Below are 14,579 nucleotides of genomic sequence, written 5' to 3'. Positions count from 1 at the left end.
GTTAATTGCCAGCACACCTAGGGTACAGAAGTTGTTCAAGGAAGCTCCGGACACTGACGGAACACGGGGCCAGTGGCAAGCCTGGATCTACAACCTGGGGACGGTGAGTCCATGGGTAAGAGGAATGCCATTTTCTCGAGTTTAATTTCCTTAGAAGATAGCTATCAAACACGGCGACAATGCCTCGCAGGTTATAACGCAGGGAGAAGCAGAACGAGGAACCGGTGCGCAGAACAGGGAGAAGCCGGGTGCACCGTGCAGCTCCTGGGGTCTGGGAAGAGTGCGACAGCCCCTGAAGGGAGGGTGTGGGGAGTGGACGCCGGGCCGGAGGTGAGCGAGCACCGGGTAAGTAAAACACAGCTACAGCTGATAAGGCAATGGGGAAGCAGAGCAAAATAAAGATAACCACGTGGAAAACAGGAGGAAGACAGGCGAGGTAAATGCAGGACAAAGTCAAGGTGGTGTACTGACTTACAAGCAGTAAGATGGTAGATTTACACTCAGCTTTACCCATAATTACAGTGATCACACGTTCCAGTCAAGAGGCAGACTGCCGGGACACCCCGACTGATAAGAAGTGCAGCTTACATACACAGGGCAGTTACTAGTGACTAGGTAGGGATAGAAAAAGATAGACAAGGGCCTGGTGCTGTGGCGTAGCAGGTTAAGCCACCGCCTACAATGCCAGCATCCCACATGGGCCTTGGTTCGAGTCCCGGCTGCTCCACTTCCGATCCAGCTCCCTGCTAATGCACCTGGGAAGGCAGTGGAGGCTGGCCCAAGCACTTGGGCCCCTGCACCCATACAGGAGACCCGGATGAAGCTCCTGGCTTCAGTCTGGCCCAGCCCCAGCTGCTGTGGCTATTTGGGGTGAACCAGAGGGTAGAAGATCTGTCTCTCCCTTTCTCTGTAACTCTGCCTGTTAAATAAATAAAATAGATCTTAAAAAAAAAAAAAAAGAAAGAAAGAAAGACAGACTGACTCCAAGAAAATACTAACTGAAAGAAAAGCTGGAGTGACGATAGGGAAAATCAAAGGGAACCGCAGCAGAATAGACATCATCAGAAATAGAAAACACTGTATAAACTTCAAAGAACCACATCACTGCAAACCTCACAATCCTAAAGGTAAAGGTGTGTACCCCCCAAGACAAAGCTTTAAAACACACCAGTCAGAGACTGACGGAGTGAAAAAGAAATCCACACCACTGGTTAAAGGGTTTGGAACTCCTGTTGCACTAACGAATGATACAATTAGACACAAAATCATTAAGGACACGGAAGGTCTCAAGGACACCATCACGCGGCCTGACTTTCCTAAACACTGCCCTCCACAGCGGCTGAAAGACGTCCTCTCATGACGCACACGCAGCGTCGGCACCCAGAACAGACACGGTGACACCCAGAGTCCTGATGCGTCTCTGACAGCAGAGACCACGCAAGCCTGGACTAAAGGCAGAATCCTGCGCTTCCACTCTGAGTCGTGAGAAAAGGCGGCCATTTAAAGCCAAAGGGAGTAAGTAGACGCTAGCTAATAAAAAACCCAGAAAGCGAGAAAAAGGGGAATAAGGAATGCGGAGAAAAACCGATGCAAACAAAAGCTGGTGCTGCAGAAACCATCGCGACGTCTGAGGCTCCCGCCAGGCTGATCGAGAAGGAACAAGATGATAACCCACAGGTTCCAAGACCAGGAAGTGAAAGGAGGAAAGACATTTGAAAGACAGTAAAGTATTGTGAACAATGTTACATCCACAAACTTGGTAATTCATTTTATTAAAAAAGATTTATTTATTGGAAAGGAAGAGTTATACACACACAGAGAAGGAGAGGTAGAGAGAGAGAGAGAGAGACAGAGACAGAGAGTGGTCTTCCACCTGCTGGTTCACTCCCCTACTGGCCGCAACAGCTGGAGTTGTGCCGATCCGAAGCCAGAAGCCAGGGGCTTCTTCCAGGTCTCCCACGTGGGTGCAGGGGCCCAAGGACCTGGGTCATCTTCCACCGCTTTCCCAGGCCACAGCAGAGAGCTGGATCGGAAGTAGAGCAGCCGGACTGGAACCAGCGCCCATATGGGATGCTGGCGCTGCAGGCGGTGTCTTTACCCGCTACGTTACAGTGCTGGCCCCGGTAATTCATTTTTTTAAAAGATGTATTTATTTATTTGAAAGGCAGAGCGACAGAGGGACACACATTATCTTCCACTGACCAGTTCACTCCTCAGATGCCTGCAACACCCAGGGCTGAGACAGGCCAGAGCCAGGAGCCAGGAGCTCAGTTTGGATCTCCCAAGGAAGTGGCAGGCAGCCAAATAGTTGAGCCGCCACCTGTGGCTTCGCAGGATGTGCGTGAGCAGGAAGGGAGCTGCATGGGAAGCGGAGGGGCTGGCGCTGAAACCAGGCCCTCTGATACGGATGCCGCCAGCCCGAGAGGTGGCTAACCCACTGCGCCACGGCACTGCCCCTAAATCCGACCACGACAAAGCTCTTTCCAGAAAAAACTTCTCAATTACCAAAAGCGACTCCAGAAGAAAATTTCAAAACACTTGAATAGCCTTATATCTGTTAAAGACTTTGAGGTTAACCCCATAGCTCTCTATCCCCCAGGAACTTAAAGGCAAAACTCCTTAGTAAGATGGTAGCAAGTCGAATTCAGCAACATATAAAAAGCATAAGGTGTCACAACCAAGCTGAGCTTTGTTCAAGTCGTTCAAACAGGCTCAACACGTGAAAATGAGACTATCTCGTCAGATTAAGAAAATACAGGAGAGGGGCCGGCGCTGTGGTGCAGCAGGTAAAGCCCTGGCCTGCAGTGCCGGCATCCCATATGGGCGCCGGTTCTAGTCCCGGCTGCTCCTCTTCCGATCCAGCTCTCTGCTGTGGCCTGGGAAAGCAGTGGAGGATGGCCCAAGTTCTTGGGCCCCTGCACCTGCATGGGAGACCCAGACGTAGCTCCTGGCTCCTGGCTTCAGATGGGCGCAGCTCTAGCCATTGTGGCCATCTGGGGAGTGAACCAGTGGATGGAAGACCTCTCTCTCTGTCTCTATCTCTCTCTGTAACTCTGTGGTTCAAATAAATAAAATAAATATTTCAAAAAAAAAAAAAAAAGAAAGAAAGAAAATACAGGAGAAAAACAGTATGATCGTTTCTAGAGACGCAGGGGGGAAAAAAAACCTGACAAAGTTCAATACCTGTTCATGAGAAAAACACTCAGCAAAGTAGGGGTCAGAGGAATTGTTTTCAGTCTGAAAGGACTACAACACCGGCGGCTCACTGATAAACTGCACGGCGCCAAGTGCCAATGCCGCCCCTGCCGCGGGACCAAGGCGAGCGCCTCTGCTCTACTCCACACTGCGGGCAGCGAGTGCAGAAAGGCAAGGAAGAGAAACCTGTGAGGGACCTTCTATCACAAAAGCACAAGCAACACTCCAACAATTACAAGGCACACAGACTGAACGGTGCAAGGAAAACAGGAGACTTCCAGAGTGAGTAAGATGAATATAAGGACACGGGGGCTGGTGTTGCGGTGCGGAGGGCTGGCATCCCACACGGGCACTGGTTCCAGTCCCGGCTGCCCCACCTCTGAGCCAGCTCCCTGCTGATGCGCCTGGAAAAGCAGCAGACGACACCCCGTGCTTGGCCCCCTGCCACCCACGTGGGAGAGCCAGATGGAGCTCCAGGCTCCTGGCTTCAGCCCGGCCCATCCCTGGCTGTTGTGGCCATTTGGGGGAGTGAACCAGCAGCCAGAAGATCTCGCTCTGTCTCTGCCTTGCAGATAAATAAAATACATCTTGACAAAAAGGTCACAGATATAAGATTACATAAGCATTATTACTTTTCTATATAAAAGGTAACAATTGGAAAAGAACAAGTGGATCATTTACTGTAGCATTCGAAAGCGCTGACCCACTTAGGGCTGAACTAAGCGAGCGCGTGCCAGGCTCGGAGACTGTGCTGTGAGACGCCGTGGAGAAAAATCAAGGATGACCTAGATCCGCACACCACGCGCGGACCGCGAGACTCGGCGGCGTTGTGCGCTTTCTTCAGATTCATCCAGAGATGCAGCTGAACTCTGATGAAAATCAGGGATGCATGTTATCAAAGCCGACGTGGGAAATCCAGCATCCCAGCGGAGAGCCAGTTAGCAAACTGATTTGGAGAAAAACTCACAGATGTACTGTGAATTTCACCATCCATCACCCCATCCATCAAAATCACATCAAAATGTATCAAGCCCACAGGGAAAGGACAAAACCCTATATTTCTCCAAAAAATAAACAAATCAAAACAAACAAACAAACAAACAAAAAACCAGGAGATTTTAGGATAAGGCAATGGTTTCAGTCAAAAGAAGAAACCAAACAAGGAACAAACTTTGGATTTTAATGAAGTGAGGTGGGGGGACTCAGTTCTTCAAATGACAGCTAGGAGAGAATATATGAAGTGAATATATCTCATTGGACTTGTGTGTAGGACGCACAAAACATTTATAACAGAGATAAGACAAACAAGTCATTTTTAAAATGGACAGAAGATCAAAACACTTTGCAAATGAGTATCTATGAACGAACAAGAGGCATTTGAAAAAAAAAACATTCAGTATCACTGGTCATCGGGAAATGCGAGTTCAAATCACAACGGGATAGATCACCAGCCCGCTGGAACGGCTAGAATTAGACGACATCAAATGACGCGGGGACCTGGAGCACCAGGAATGCTCCTGCTCCCTGTGGGCGGAGGCGATGACGCAGCCACTGTTCATTTCCGGTTCAGCCACTGACGCCACAGCCACTTTACTCCCAGGTATGTGCCCAAGCGCAATGGAAATGTATCCACCTAACAACTCTCTCTGAACATCCATGGTAGGTTTAAAAGATTTAGTTTTCACGTGTGCTATCTATGTGCTGGGCAGAGGAGCGAGGGAGAGAAAATGCCAACAGCTGGGCTGGGCCAGCGGGAAGCTGGGAGCCCAGGACTCAGTTGGGGCCGGCCGCTCGCATGGCGGGGACCCCACAAACCGAGCCATTACCCGCTGCCTCCCGGAGTGCACGTTAGCAGGAAGCCGGAATCAACAGGAGCTGGGACTTGAACCCAGGTATCCCAACAGGTCACCCTGCCCCACCCCCACAGCGGGCGAATAAGCCACCTGCTACGCAGCCACACACCCTGCAAAGAGAAGGAAAAGGATCCCAACACCAGGACAAGGATGGATCCCCAAACACGTGACAGCAACATCCAGCGAACGGTCCCACCTACATCAGGGTGCTGCGGAAGCGGCTGGCAAAGCCACCGCCAGGGACACGGGCACCCCACCTCAGACAGGAGGTTCAAGTCCCCGCTGCCTCCCTTCCGGTCCAGCTCCCTGCTAACGCACCTGGGAAGGCAGCGGAAGTCGGCCCGAGTGCTTGGGTCCCTGCACCCATGTGGGAGACTCGGAAGAAGCTCCCAGCCTGGCTTTGGCCTGGTCCAACCCTGGCTGTTGTGGCCATTTAGAGAGTAAACCAGCAGATGGAAGATTTCTCTGTCCGTCTCTGCCTTTCAAAATAAATAAATAAATAAGCCCTTTTCTTTTTTTTTTTTTTTATTAATTTTTTTTTTTGACAGGCAGAGTGGACAGTGAGAGAGAGAGACAGAGAGAAAGGTCTTCCTTTTGCCGTTGGTTCACCCTCCAATGGCCGCCGCGGCCAGCGCGCTGTGGCCGGCGCACCGTGCTGATCCGATGGCAGGAGCCAGGAGCCAGGTGCTTCTCCTGGTCTCCCATGGGGTGCAGGGCCCAAGCACCTGGGCCATCCTCCACTGCACTCCCTGGCCACAGCAGAGGGCTGGCCTGGAAGAGGGGCAACCGGGACAGAATCCGGCGCCCCGACCGGGACTAGAACCCGGTGTGCCGGCGCCGCTAGGCGGAGGATTAGCCTAGTGAGCCGCGGCGCCGGCCGCCCTTTTCTTTTTTTTAAAGTGTTGAGGGAAGTGGCATAAAACGATGTTTATTTTGGTGCACAATTTTGGAAATCCAGGCTTACGGGGTGGGGGTGGGGGGGCCTGCACACACGATCATGCCTGTGTACTGCTAATCAAACTTTAACAAACTCACTCCTTTCTACTCTTCGTCCCGTCCTTTAATTCCACTTTTGGGCTAAGATTGGCAACGCACTTCATAAACTACTATAATTACACATGCCTAGCATGTGGATAAATATTAAATCCGAATGCATCGGGGGTATAAGTTCAAAAGTGCTTACTCTTGGGGTACATGGGCAAGAGACCAGACTGCTGGCCTGGGCAGACCCTGTGCAGCTGCCATGCGTGGGGACGCCACGGAGCATCCCTGGAGGGCCCCGGGGGGTGGAGCTCCAGGGCTCAGCCAGGGAGAAAAGTGCGAACAGGTGAGGAGGGGACTTGGCCAGGTATTTTGTGTCTCCCCAGGAAATCGGAAGTGTGTGGGGGCCCACGGGCTAAAGAGGGTATCAGAGCATACACACGCGGGCGGCACCGGAGCAGTGGGCCTGGGCCAGCGTGGCTGTGTGCCCCTTGCTGTCACTCCCTCTGCCCCTCCAGGGGCATTTCTCTGGAATCCCTGCACCGCTGCGCAGGAAGTGCCGTCTCGCCCCAGGTATTGGCCACAGTGGGGGTGCAGGCAGGGCTGGAAGAAGCGAAGCTCACCCCAGACTCCACGGACAGCCGTGGCAGGTGGGCTTCGGGCTCGGCCAGGGGGCACAGGGAGGGCTTGTGGCGGGCTGTGTCTTCACTTCCTGCAAGGCCTGGGAAGCCCTGACTTCACCGACCGCAGGCCCGGGTCTGCGCAGAGAGCTCTGTGGGCGCGGGGCTGACCCCTGCCGCCAGTCCCCGGGTGAATGCGGCCGTTGTGAGCACCATTCCGGCAATGACATCACAGCGTGGCAGACGCTCCTTTTCGCCAGGGCACTCCAGGCTAATGCAATCACACGATTACATAATTAACCCAGCTGTCTCATTAAGAAAATCAACTGGAATTCAGGGCATAATTAGTCATACAGCAATTAGCATGCTGATGAGCGACTGATGAAAAGCCGTCTGGATACCCAGCGTGCCAGGACCACCCCGGCCACGGCAAGGGGGACGAGGCGACACACCTCGCCACGCGGGCTCGCAGAGGACGAGGCCCCAGCTCGCGCCCAGGCTGTTCTCACGCGGCCGTGCGGTGGGACTGGGCATGGGCAGGAACACAAGGGAAAGCCCTGGAAACCAGGGCAGCGCTGCTGATCCGGGGCCCGGGGGCTCGGAGGCCAATGCGGCTGCGCTCGCCCATTCCCCGGGGTTACAAGCCTGTGGCGCACTGCACAGCGGTCGGCTCAGGCCCCGGGACCATCTGCTAGCTGCCTTCCCAGTCCAGTTTCCAATTCCCTGAGTGCTGGGGCAGCGCATGACTGTCCCTTGTCCCCACGGCTGCCGGCAGGACCAGCTCCGGGCCAGGGACCCACCGGCCAAGCAGGAGGCAGCACAGCGCACAGCCCACGGCTTGCATGCCCTGGCAGCAGCTCCCCTTCCCCTGTCCGTCTGTCTGTCCTGTTTCACATGCCCTAGAGTTGATTTTCAGTATCACAAATGGTTTGTAGAGGGGTCCCTGCCCCTCTCAGGTCAGTGACATCACCAGGATTCTCTGCAGGGGGCTGTGGGCACCAGGTCTGGGGCACCAAGGCCAGGAGCCCAGGAACACGCAGACTGGAGTATCCTCCGAGAAGCCGGCTGGGATGGCCACGCTTCCGTAGCCTGCGCTACGCCCATTCCGCTCTTAGCGTGGAAAACATGGAGGCACTCCTAACAAAATCCCAAGGTTTCGTCAGGTTTCCCTGGGGGAGGAGGGGTCTTCCTATGGGATCCTGAGCGAGGGGCAGGCAGGAGAGAAAGACAGAGAAACAAGACATTTCCTGATTGTAGCGTCCTAACCTCTAAGGTACCGGGCACGCAAAGCCCAGGCTGCTATGATTTTATGTTTGTGGAGAAGCAGGACGCAGCGGTTCTGAAATGATACCGCCCCACTCTGCTTCCAGACCTGCAATGCCAGGCCTGTGGGGGACACTCGCCAGGCATGGTCTCCCCAGCTCTCAGCAGACGTCTCTGCCGGGGGCACCCGTGGAGCGCTGGCATTCTGTAGCCGGCTCTGGCAATGCAGGGGCCTCGACGGGCTCTTTCCCGCCGGCGCCTCGGCTTTTCGCCATCCCAGGCCCCTCTCCCAGGGAAAGGCAGCGAGACATTCAGTCCTGAAACATGGAGTTCCAGCTGTGTTTCATGAGTCAATGAATATTTTATGTCACTGGTAATGTGCTTCCCAAGATTTAAATCTTAAAATAAACCCTTCCAGGCACTGCTTTTGTGGTGGGAGGGCCTGCGTCTGCAGGAGCTGAACCACATCTCGGTGAGGAGGGAGATGTGGTTCTTACCTGGGGGCTACCGAGAGAGGGAGGGAGCAGCGACACCTTGCAAACAGATGTTCCCGCCGGCCGAGCCCCGCAGTGCGCGGGCCCAGGCCCTGGCTCTCCCAACACTGCGTCCAGCTCTTCCGTCAGGGACCCAAAAATACAACTGCTAAGGTGTGGTGGGGGAAGGGGAAGGTCGCAGTTGGGTTTTGTTTCTAAGGAGGCCAGAAAGGCTCCGATGACGGAGTTCTTATTTGGAACACATTCCTAAGAGTTCTGCAGAAACTTAGATAGCGAGCGGACGGCCGTTACTGATTGCTGCTGCTGCCCCCTCCCCCGCCGACGGCACAAACAAAGACAGGCTCATTGTAAAATCGCTGAGAAGCAGCAGGCGGCCGGAGTGAGCCGCCCACGCGGGTCCAGGGCCGGCAGAGTGTGCGGGCCGTCGCCATTCTGCTCGGAGCGCAGTGACATGCCAGCAATGCGAGAGCCTGGGAGAGATCATTCCAGAACACTTGTAGCCGTCGGAGAGGGTCACGCTTTCAAAGCAGAGACATTTATTCCTCATACCATTACAGTGAGGGGCGGAGGCCGCCCACGCTACCCATTCAAGTGTGGCAAACTCTCTCAAAGGAACTGAACAAGCCCTGGCACGGGGCGGGGGGTGGGGTTCAGCAGAGTACAGGACCCGGTGTGTGCGGTGGGCTGCCGGGAAGTGCCGGCAGCGGGAGAGCGTGAACCTGACCTCGGCACATCTTGAGCCGGGGGTGGGGAGAAGCAGCAAGAAGAGGGTTGCAGACTTCTCGTGGCGCTGGCCGGCTTAGCAGGGAATGCCCATCTGGGGACCGTGCCCAGTCCGGGCCTCACGCAGCTCAGCATCAGTAGATTCATAAACACAAACACCAAGGACAGGTGTGCCGGCTTTTGTGTTTTTTTCAAGTGCACGGGCCGCCGGAGTGAGCACAGGTGCACCGAGGGGAAAGCAGCTGGGGCGTGTGCAAGCCTGGGAGCGCCCCTGCGTCTGGATCACGCACATGTCACGGCGTAAAACCAGCCCACAATAAAGACGGCAGAGGGAGCCCGGTGGATTCATGGGGCAAACTGGAACCGCCCCAGGGAACCGAAGCGGCGGGCTGCCCTCTGACCTCAGCAAGGTGGACGAGAAGCCAAAGGCCACGTCCAGCCAGCACGATGGTGAGCAGGGATGGGCACAGAGCCAGGGCTGGCTTCCAGGCCGAAAGACGAAGCCCGCATTAGCTGAGCTCCGGGAGGGCACCGCTCTCGATGGCTCCCGCAGCCTCCCCGTCCAACCAAAGCCGGCTCCACCTCCCTGTAGCTCATCTCCGCTCATTTCTCTCCAGCTCCACTCTGAGCTCCTGAAACCAAGCATCCCGGCGTCTCCCTCCCCACAGCCTCTGGACCCCTTTGCGATCTGCTGTCCCCGCCGCAGCTGGGATGGCCTTTCGCATGCACACATCTATGGGGCAGCTGTGTCCCCACTCCTGAAGCCTTCACATGAGCCGCTGTGCAACGAGGTGACCGCACGCCCCTGCTGCAGGACTAGACCCGGCGTGTCCTGGTCACCCCGGACCGTGTCCCCGGATGCCTGCAGGTGTCATGGTGCGGATGCCACAGCTCGCGGCCACTCCCAGGCCTCTCCTTTTCGGCTGTGGGAGCCACTCTGGCCTACAGCTCTCCCACCTGCCGGCCTCCTTCCTGTCCAGGCCCCTCACGCACTCTGCTCTTTGGGTTCTCCCAACTGCAGCCAGTGGCTGTCGCCAGGCGGGCGCCTCCTGCCTGCTCAATCTTCCTTATTCCGTGTTTTCCGGCCCCACTGAGACGTGCGGGCGCACACTCGTCACCTCTGAAATTCGGTGATTATCCGTGTAATTGCTGCTTAGTGCCCGTATTCCCAGCGCAATCTGTAGCGTCCACAAGGGCAGGGGCCTCGCCGCTGGTTTCTCCCCAGAGCTCAGCACCGTTCTTCTTTTTCTAGAAGATTTTTTATTTGTGTGAAAGGCTGAGTTAGGAGAGAGGAGGAGAGATAGAGAGGTCTTCCATCTACTGCTTCCCTCTCCAAATGGCCGCAATGGCCAAGGCAAAGCCAGGAGCCAGGAGCTTCTTCCAAGTCTCCCACGTGGGTGGCAGGGGCCAAGCGCTTGGGCCGTCTTCTGCTGCTTTCCCAGAGGCACTAGCAGGGAGCTGGATGGGAAGTGGAGCAGCCGGGACTCGAACCAGCGCCCATGTGGGATGCCGGCACTGCAGGTGGAGGTTTACCCTGCTGCGCCACAGCGCCAGACCTGGCGCTGTTCCTGACACACAGGAAGGGCGGGAGAGGAGGGGACCCAGGTGCGACCAAGTCAGTAGCAGGGAGACAGTGGCCAGCAGGTTGGAAGAACAGCGTGGCTTGGATAAAGCAGGTACTTCCAACACCAAGTCTGAAAATACCTTCAGAACTGACTCTGCACGAGGCTGGCCTGGCAGTGAGCGAGAGGGACCGCACATCCGGGGTCTTAGTGAGGTTAACTGTTCATAGGACTCCGCTGGCCCACGAGCGGCCGCCACTACGTGGGCTCCAGTGTTTGTTCAGCGTCTTCAACTTCATGAAGGAGACTCTGGCAGCAGAAATGATAGCGTGTGGAATGTGGGGCGTGGAAGATGCAGGGGGAGGAGCGGCGATGACTCGGCTCGGGGGTGGGGGTGGGGTGGGGGAAGACCTCCATGCTCCAGGCTGGACAAAGCTGGCGACCCTCGCAGGACAGCCGTGACCCCAAACACAGGTTCTCAACAGCAAGCACCAGCCACCCAACTGAAGGGCTCAGATGTGCACGCAGCCCCAAAGCCAGGTACCATAGACGTCTACCCGGACAGGGAAACTTCACGGCAACACCAAAGTGAAAGGAGAGCTCAGAGGGTGGCTGCAGGGCGGCAGAGACACGCTCTACTCTTGCACGTGGGGCTGGTGTCTCCCCTTGTGGGGGCCCCTCAGCGGCAGGGCTGTCAGTGGGAGCAACCAAAGCCTGGGGCCAAAGGAACGCATGTGCACGGCACTGGGGCTGCACCTGTAGCTGAAGGCAGGCTTGAGTCAGAAGCAGAGGGTCTGCAAGTTCACCCAGAGGCATAAAGTGGCCAGGATGGGGCGGGGCGGGGCGGGGCTGGCTGCCTGCACGTGGAGGAGTGGCCGGAGGGCTGGCAGACCAGGCCTCAACTGCTGGGGTGGGGGCTGGGATGCAGAGACATGGACGTGACCGGGATGCTTTCTGGAGGCAGGACAGCCAGGAGCTGGGGACCAAGTGCCCTGGGGGAGCAGCGATGCCACTCGCTGGAGGACGGCTTCTGTCAGACACGTCCTGGCGGGCAGGTGCCGGAGGTGGCTGCAAGTGAGAAGTGACCTGGAGACAGAGCTGGAAGAGCCACCAGGTGACCTCCACGACTCAGCTGCTGATGACCCGGTGGGGGTAGGGGGTAGGGCCACGACCCGCCAGGTGCTGGGCACGGAGCTTCACTCCAGCGGGACCAACAGGTGGCAAACAAGAAGACGCACGAGAGAGTACTGAGGCAGTGGTCGTGGCCAGGGCCTGCTGGGCAGGGTTTCTGTGCTGGTCTCAGGCTGGGCCAGGCCCTGGCTCCCGGAGCTGAGCCACCCGGCACAGAGCTGAAGTACCCGTCCCATTGTGTTTGAGAGAGAATGTGAGGTGCCGTCTCTTGCCACAAGAACTTCACGCACCCTACACGCGTTTCTGGCCCCCTCCCGCCACCCCCCGTCTGGAGCCTGAAATGCACAGCCAGTGAGGGCACCCCCTCCACCCCCACCCCGCCCCGCCCCCGGCACGCTGGGTGACGTCAGGAAGGCGCCACCACGGACCAGGCCCTTCCCGTGAGCCTCGGACACAGGATGACTACAGTGGACGCGCAGAGCTCCGAGCGCCAGCCCCGCGTCTCCGGGAGCCCGTGCGCTCTGTCCGGCTGCAGCGTCCGCGAGAAGGACCTGGGCGGCAGCATGCAGAGCCACCGCACGGGCTGCGGGAGCCTTTCACTGGCTTGTAGCACTGTGGATAGCATCACGTGTTAGCGCCTCCCACCGTAACAACTTCAGAGTGGGGCCTGGACTCCCCCGAGACAAAAAGGAGCCTCCTGGAGAACGCGGCCCACAGGGCAGGGGCTTGCGGCACGCTATCAAGGGAAGACGCCCGCGCCCACGGCCCCATCACAGTTCCATCGCACAGATCCTGCCTGGGCAGAACGGCCCCTCCTCTCCCACGGGAAAGTAAGAAAGTGCAGAAGAAATTAACAGCTTAGCCGCTGCCCAACTGCAAAACGTCTCTAGGAGAAAATGTCTTAAAAATAAGAGAGCACAGGGGCTGGTGCCGTGGCGCGGTAGGTTAATCCTCCGCCTCTGGCGCTGGCATCCCATATAGGTGCCGGTTCTAGTCCCGGCTGCTCCTCTTCCCATCCAGCTCTCTGCTGTGGCCTGGGAAAGCAGTGGAGGATGGCCCACGTCCTTGGGCCCCTGCACCCGTGTGGGAGACCTGGAAGAAGCTCCTGGCTCCTGGCTTCAGATGGGTGCAGCTCTGGCCATGGTGGCCACCTGGGGAGTGAACCAGTGGATGGAGGACCTCTCTCTCTGTCTCTCCCTCTCACTGTCTGTAACTCTGTCTTTCAAATAAATAAAATCTTTTAAAAAAAAGCTTAGAAGTCTCAGAATATAATTAAAAAAAATTAAGAGAGCGCTAGTTCCCTGGGCGATAGCAGCTCTTGGCTCTCGGGGTCTCGGGCTGCCCCGCTGCTCCAGGCTGGGACCCCGCTCCGGGGAATGCGATGGAACAGGGGAATCCACGAGGGAAACTCACAGGATGAGCTCTCTGGAAGGAGAAAGCCGTGTTCATCAGAGCCGAGGTCTCTCTCTGAGTCAGCGTGGACAGGGCATCACCAGACTCCACCTTGCTGACGGGACAGTGCCACCTGGTACCGACTGAGGATCAGGGCCACCTGGGCACTGCCAGATCCAGCCGCAGCCAGGGAGCCTCCCTGGGAGCCCCAGTCAGGGCGCAGGGAACTCCTAGCTAAGCACAGACTCTCACAGAAAACCCCACAGCTGGGAGTGGGAGCCTGCAGCCAAAGCCGAGAACCAAGGAAACCACTCCCCGGCGCGAGGCTGCTCCTCCACCCTGCTCCATTGTACAGATGGACACCAGTGGGACCAGGATCTCACAACAAGGAGACCCTGGGTCCCCCCACTCCCAGGCAAGGTCTCCTGTCCTGCTTCTCGTGTGGCGGAGCCCCAGGAGCCCCCATTCCAAGGTGGGGGGAGCGGGCAGCCAAGTTGCTGGGCTGCATCACAAAGCAGGCCAGGTACACAGGAGACCTGCTTCTGAGCTGCTCTGTCCAGGTGGCTCCCGTCACGTGACTCCCGCTCACAGAATTAAGAGCAAGCAGGCAGCTCCAGGGGCTGGGGGGCGTGGCACACACGTGATCCTGTCCACCACCTCCTCTATTCACTGGGAGCAGGGGACCGACCGACCAAAGCGGGCTCGGGACCCCTTGAGCTCCGTGTCCCTTTTCTAAAGTAAGACGTTGGATGCTATTGTGTCTTGGAACTCTTAACAAGCGGCATTCATAGTCTAGCTCCTTGGTTGTTTGCAAAAGAAGAGAGAACTCGCACCCTTCGCTGCGGCTCGTGGGACTGCCGGTTACCCTTTGGCCATGACCCTTAAGTGGGAGAGCTGTGCAGAGCTCACTCATCTTGGATGACGTGGGCATCCGGGTGTCCCGCAGGTGGCACAGGCAGTCGGGAGGCCCCTGCACAGTGCACACGGGAGTGCGCGCACACGCACACGCACACGCCTGCACACGCCCTACACCTTCTCCAAGGGACACGCGCATTTCACACCACAGCCCCCAGGTTTGGGTTTCTGTGTTTACGAAGGCAGATGTGACTAACAAGTGCACCGAGCTTCCATCATCCCAAGTCTGGGTTTTGGAGCGCTTGTGTTCCCAGAACTGCCTGGTTTCCAAGGGGAAAATCCCCTGAGGGAAGCCGAGGAGGAGCCGGAAGCCCGCCGGCTCGCCGGCCGCGGTGCCCTGCGGTGGGCAGAGCCAGCCTCACCTGGAACATCGATCAGTCTCTTGTAGACATTCAGGAAGGCTGCCTCCGCTTCTTTGCTCCTCTTACTCAGCGCATCAATCTGAAAGCG

The 14,579-nt window shown here is 56.9% G+C and overlaps 1 protein-coding gene across 13 annotated transcripts in view; it reads right to left on the bottom strand.

Moving 5' to 3' along the window:
* The window catches only part of CUX1 (cut like homeobox 1), a 313,006-nt gene that overhangs the window by 122,433 nt on the left and 175,994 nt on the right, over positions 1 to 14,579 (bottom strand). For all 13 annotated transcript variants that reach the window (XM_051837966.3, XM_051837967.3, XM_051837957.3 and 10 more), the window contains exon 4: positions 14,492 to 14,570. In XM_051837966.3, coding sequence (XP_051693926.1) covers positions 14,492 to 14,570 — 79 coding nt within the window. The remainder of the gene's footprint in view (positions 1 to 14,491; positions 14,571 to 14,579) is intronic.

This window comes from Oryctolagus cuniculus, chromosome 19 (assembly GCF_051225735.1).
Source record: "Oryctolagus cuniculus isolate XC-2025 breed Fujian yellow rabbit chromosome 19, ASM5122573v1, whole genome shotgun sequence".
Lineage (NCBI taxonomy): Eukaryota > Metazoa > Chordata > Mammalia > Lagomorpha > Leporidae > Oryctolagus > Oryctolagus cuniculus.
This window is presented reverse-complemented; position numbering and strand designations above follow the sequence as displayed.